The sequence below is a fragment of the Nicotiana tomentosiformis genome, chromosome 1 (genome assembly GCF_000390325.3).
Source record: "Nicotiana tomentosiformis chromosome 1, ASM39032v3, whole genome shotgun sequence".
NCBI classification, from domain to species: domain Eukaryota; kingdom Viridiplantae; phylum Streptophyta; class Magnoliopsida; order Solanales; family Solanaceae; genus Nicotiana; species Nicotiana tomentosiformis.
In genome coordinates, this window is record NC_090812.1 from 73,566,880 (window position 1) to 73,572,879 (window position 6,000).

A 6,000-nucleotide genomic window follows, 5' to 3' on the forward strand; every position below is an offset into this window, starting at 1 on the left:
GAGGGTGTTCACCACTAGAGCAACCCACTCTTGTCATGAGACAAATTAAATGTTTTATAATATATATATATATAAAACCCCATAGGGAGAGGGGAAGAACATGTTACTTCAGGCTTCCACTCATTTGAGATTTGAGATTTATAGTTAGGTAGTCTAGTTAGTAAGGCAGGCCCAAATCTGGAATCCAAGGTTGTCGAATAGTAATTACACAAAAGGTTACAAGGATGTTTCTCCTGCATAGTGTCGATCCTTTTAGATTAGTATGGCTTAAATACCACCTTTGCGTACAAAAGTCTCAAAGACTCGAATAGCTTTGTGCTTATCTGTCATCTGATGAATATGAAGTTATTTTTTATCGGTCAAGACAACTCAGGTATCAAAGAAAAAGGAAGGGAATCGATAGTGAGATTGTAAGTGAGTGTAACAATCAGTAGAATATGATGCTTCCAAGAAGCAAAGCCCGCGAGACCACCACCCATACATTGATTCAACTAACAAGCTTATAAGAATTGCACTCCTCAAACAGTTCCATGGCTTCACCTTCGGTTGCCAGCAACCATTAGCAAATTGCAAATGGTTCAGAAGCGAGGACTAGTGCTTACTGCTACCCTGGACTAGCACTGAAATAGCTAGCATGTATTTCCACAAGTAACTGTTATCCCACATGTAGTTTTGCATGAAAATAAAGCCTCAGTAAGTTGAAGCCAAAAAAGTGTGTTTCTGTGAGTAAACATAGAAAGGATATTATCCCACTAGCATGTAGTGGATAATGCTATATCCTTTACTACTAACTGTGACAGCAGTTCCCCCTTGTTCCAGAGACAACAATTTCTTGGCATATTTACCATTCATTAAACATGAAATTGGAGAGTAAGGTTAAAGAGCTTCCAAGTTTTCTTTACTGAAGATGTGGAAAAACTGTTTCCCAGACTGCAAAGTTCAAAACTACAATATTCTTCACCAGTGACAGAGAAGACCAAAAGAAAAAGTAGATTTTACGAAGGATGTAAAAGGTGAAGATGTGGTAAACTTATAGGCTACATACTTAACTTACCGATATTACATATAACCAGACCTAAGCAACACCCCGATTCTGTGGTATTCTTGAAACCAGCTAATCCTGCAAGTAGGTCATAGCCTATTGCATTTTAAACATTTAAATGAGAAGAGCTTATCATTCACAGCATCTAGCACATATGTCGGAGAAACATAAACAGAGTAAACAGTTGAGGTGTAACCAGCGACTCAGCTTGTACAAACTGCAGATAGATATATGACGTATTTTCAGAAATTAAGCCCAATTAAGCAGCCCTACTTACCCAGACAATGAGAGAAAGAAAAAGAACTTCAACCAAGTTATGAGTATAATATAGACAAATATGTTGAAGATTGGAGACTGCAAAAGCAAAACAATGATTGGGGCTCATCAAGTAATATCAGCTAGCTCTGAAAATTGTGAATCAATTGGCCAATGTAAGATTGCTACTGATGTACAATACTTTACAAGCCAATATCAGCTTGAAACTTACAGTGCATGCAACTAGCAGAGCCCATTCTCACTACACATACCTCCACTGCTCTTCAACATCTGTGAATATGTTATAGAAACAGCTCTCACACAGAGTGAAAACCTAGTCTAAAGTCCATTCAAGTACATTTAACTCATTGGCAAACAAATTTGAGATAAAAATTATTGCTTCAAGAAATCCTGATATAAATATTTTCACAGCTCCAGAAACTCAGCTGCTGATCTTAAAACAAAATAATTATCACATTTCCTGTCCTCTTCATTTAACAGGTCCGGACCATTTATTCTGGAAGCTTTTTCCCTTTTCTGTAATAAGGAAAGCTTCTTGGCATGGTTTTCCCCCAACACTCAGTTTTTCTTCAGGAGGACGATGAAATGGCGTTCCATCATCAATACAGAGAAGTAGCTCTGGCCTGTGGGCTATATCCACGAGTAAAATATTTGCAAAATACACATGGGTACACCGAGATGGTCCCTTTCTGGCCAAACACTAAGGGGCGATGAAGCAGAGCATGTCTGGCTATGTAGTTGGACTGTCATGTCAATCTGATGAGAAAAATGTGAAAATGCAAGCAACTAGGGAAGGATGAACTGTGTGGACGTTTCAGTTCCAGCAAGTACTCCAAATCAATCAAGTCAGTTTTATCCAAAGAATCGCCAAGGAGTTGTCAGCTGCAAACAGGAACCTGACAAGTTACCTTATGATGGATCTTTTCTCCCCAAGAAACTATCAACGTCACCAATCCCTTCAATCAGAGCAAGATAAGTGCTATCATCAGGGGTAATGCCTTTACTAACCATTTCTTTGAGAAGTTCCTCAGCAAGTACACCTTCCTGTTTTTTGCATAAACCTTGTATGAGAGCATTGTAAGTGAGAAGAGTAGGGTTAAAACCTGCACGTAACATGGCATCACGAACTTTGAATGCATCATCCATGTCACCTCTCTTACTATGCCCACTGATTAGAGTGTTATAGCTGATATGATCAGGTTTAATTCCTCTTCCCTTCATCTCCTCGAGAAGAGCACAAGCTTCTTCAACTTTACTCTCTTTACAATACCCTTGCATCAGACAATTGTAGGTAACTTCATCAGGCTGAATGTTCATTTTATTCATCTCCTTCAGTATATCAAAAGCACGCACAACGTTACCACTGGCACAATGGCCATCAATCAATGCATTGAACATAATTAGATCTGGGAATATCCCTTTCCGCAATATTTCAACAACCAAATCATCTGCTTCTTTCATCCGATTCCTTTTGCCCAAGACTTTGATAAGTGATGTATAAGTGACAATCGTTGGTTGAAGACCCCTACTCAACATTTCATCATAGAACTTAAATGCCTTCTTTGCATTCCCCGCCCTGCAATAGCCATTGATCAATATGTTATACGTAATACCATCATGGAGTACTCTCTTCTCTGCCATCTCTTTAACCAAATCATCAGTTTCCGCCATTCTGCCATCAAGAAACAATGCATGGATCAACAAGTTATAGGTAGTAACACTCGGCACAACCCCAATCTTAACCATCGCATCCCTATAAAAGAATGCCTTTTCTAGGTCCCCTTTATTGCAGCATGAATCTATCAGAGTATTGTAAGTCACAGCTGTAGGGGTCAACCCGAACGACTTCATTTTCTCTAACAATGAAAACATCTCCTTTTCCCTCCCTTCCTTCACCATCCCACTGATTAGAGAATTAAACGTATACGAATCAGGCTCAATTCCTTTTACTGTCATCGTCTCGAAAAACTTATTTGCTCCTTCAACATCCCCCTTCGAACAATAACCATGAATCACAGTATTATACGATATTAAATTCGGCTTAACCCCTAAACACTGCATGTTTTCAATGAACTCCTTTGCCTTCTTCAACTTGCCTTCTTTACATAGAACATTGATCATTATATTAAACGTACATACAGTCGAACTAATCTTCATCCTAAACATTTCAGCATACACAATCCAGGATAAATGGGTCCTATTCAATTTATTAAAAAGACTCAATAAATCATTACAAGTTTCAATCTTGGGCAAAATTCCCTTCTGTTTCATTAAATAAAAGCACTTTAACGCCTCCTCGCCTTTCTTCAATTCACAATACGCCCTTACAAGCAAATCCAACACAATTGAGCTCTTTATTTCCAGCTTCTCCCGAGCACTCACAAGTCCATCAAAAAACTCCTTATGCGTTGCGACGCGTGCACTGATCACTCGCTTGAGAAGGTGTGCGGCTTGTTTAGGCGAGGGGAGACGAGAGAGTATGGAAATAGCGAGGCTATAACAGGTAATGTCTAAGCAATTGGGGCTGATATTTTCGATGAAAGTGAGTACACGGTCCGGAGATGAACGAAGGTTAGGAAGGGCGTTTGAAATTAAGGTGGGTTTTAGTTCGCCTGAAATGTGTTTGATGAATTGCCACTGAGAAGAAGTGATTGAATCTCGTAGCGTATCCGCAGTGATGGGAAGTGTGGGAGAAGGAGAAGGGGCAGATTTTTTGGATTTGGAGATAGTAAGTGTAGAGAAATGGCGGAGTGAGAGTGAATAAACCTTGGAGCTTCTGAGAGCGTTGACACTTCTCATCTCGCTGCTGCAGTCCGTAGGACAGAGAAGCTTTGCTCTTTAGCCAAGTAAGGCCTAGAAGAGTTTTTGCGCAATTTGCAGTCCTATTGCATCAATTTTAATTTGCACGTCATTCTTTTATGTTCTTTTAATTACTAAATTTTTACCTTATTCAATATATTATATATCATAGTAAAGATTATTGATTTATATAACTACCTGTTTTTTTTGAGTTTGTTCACATTGCCGGATTCAAGTCCAAATAAATAAGAGCGGTAGTTGATAACCAGCATAAAACTTATCATTTCATGATAATTCCTTATAATATAGATTTCGCTGCAATGTGCTCAACTAGGCATGTGTTACATGTGATCACTTAATTTTTGACTATATTTGAATTTTTATTACCTTCTACTATGTAAATATTTTCAGAAATTTAATATATATTTTTTAGCTTTGTTACAGTTTTTTATATAGGGTAAAAATTAATAATAATTTAAAAAGTCAATTATTAATATTAGGATTATTTTTATTTTTACTTTTTTTTCTTCATTTTAAAATAAAATGAATTAAAAAATAGAAAATAAATAAAAATTAATTATTATTATTTTATTTTTTAAAAATTTGCGGATGGGAATTAAAAGAATAGTAAAAGGAGAAATATATAATTAAAAAGTAAAAGTCAAAGTAGGTAGAAATTGTTTTGAAAAAAAAAGTAGAAAATTAAAAAATTAAAAGCAAAAGAATGTGAAAATTTAAAAAAATAAAAAGTAAAATAAAGTTAAAATTAAAAAATAAAAGTTAGGGTATCTGATTTTTTTTAATAAAAGTAAAAGTAAGTGAAAATTTAAAAAAAGAAAAGTACAATAAGTGGGAAATAAAAAAAGAAAAGTAAAAAAAGTGGATTTTAAATATATTAAAATAAAAAAAAGTGAGAAATTAAAAAATAAAAGTAAAAGAAAGTGGGGAATTATTTTTTTTTTAAAATAAGAAAAATGGGAAGTAGAAATTCTTTTTAATTGAAAAATAAAAAATAATTAAAAAAAATCTGAAAATTCCGAAAAAAAAATAGAAGAGAAATGTGAGGAAAAAAGAAAGAGGGAGAAGGAGAAAAAAAAGAGGGAGGAGGGAATTGAGAGAAATTTATTTTTCTTTTTCTAGCATAAGGGAATTTCTACTCGTGTCATTCTTTCTTCGGCTTTCTTTCGAAAAATCCAGCAATTCATCACCTAAACCAGCCCCCAAACACGAGCTAAAAGTTGCTGAAATCAGCTGGAAAACGCAGCAAACACAGCTGCAAAACACCACCCAAATTTCAGCTCTAAATCAGCCCCAAAATCTCACCTAAAACAACTGCGAAAATAGCTTCAGAAACAGTCACGAAATCCAGCTGAACCACCTCCAAAAAGCACCATTAAAAGCACCTTCGAAACACCTCATTTTAGCTCCGAAAACCTCACACAAAACCAGCTGAAAACAGTGACGAAAATTAGCTCTTTTCAAAAAAAAAAAAAACTTAACAAAACCTGTTGTAAACTCACTCCAAAATACCCCAGAATACAGCTTCAAAATAAGTGCAAAATCAATTCCGAAATCATTGCCAAAGTGAGGGAGTGTTCGAGTTTTCCGGTTCGAGGTTCTGGTCAATAGCTCATTCACTTCGGTTTGCTATTTTAGAGATCTTATTTTACTGTACATGGCAAAAAATATGCAGCAATAAAGGTCCAAATTCTTCCCCCATCTATTAGTTCCTTTTAATTTTATATGTATGTGAGGTTTTGTTTGGCATATTTTCTATGAATATGTCGATTGTTTGATTATTGGATGGATGCATCTTGTCTTAGTAATTATGTTGAGGTTAATTGTTTTGAGTGAACAAGACAATCTATTATTAATTGAGCAAA

The 6,000-nt window shown here is 35.8% G+C and overlaps 1 protein-coding gene across 1 annotated transcript; it reads right to left on the bottom strand.

Annotated features, from left to right (window-relative positions):
• Positions 1-1,327: 1,327 nt before the first annotated feature.
• LOC104106391 (pentatricopeptide repeat-containing protein At2g15630, mitochondrial) lies at positions 1,328-4,215 on the bottom strand. Its single transcript, XM_009614933.4, has one exon. It carries the CDS (start codon positions 4,115-4,117, stop codon positions 2,228-2,230), a length of 1,890 nt encoding a protein of 629 aa, XP_009613228.1. The 5' UTR covers positions 4,118-4,215; the 3' UTR covers positions 1,328-2,227.
• Positions 4,216-6,000: the final 1,785 nt, after the last annotated feature.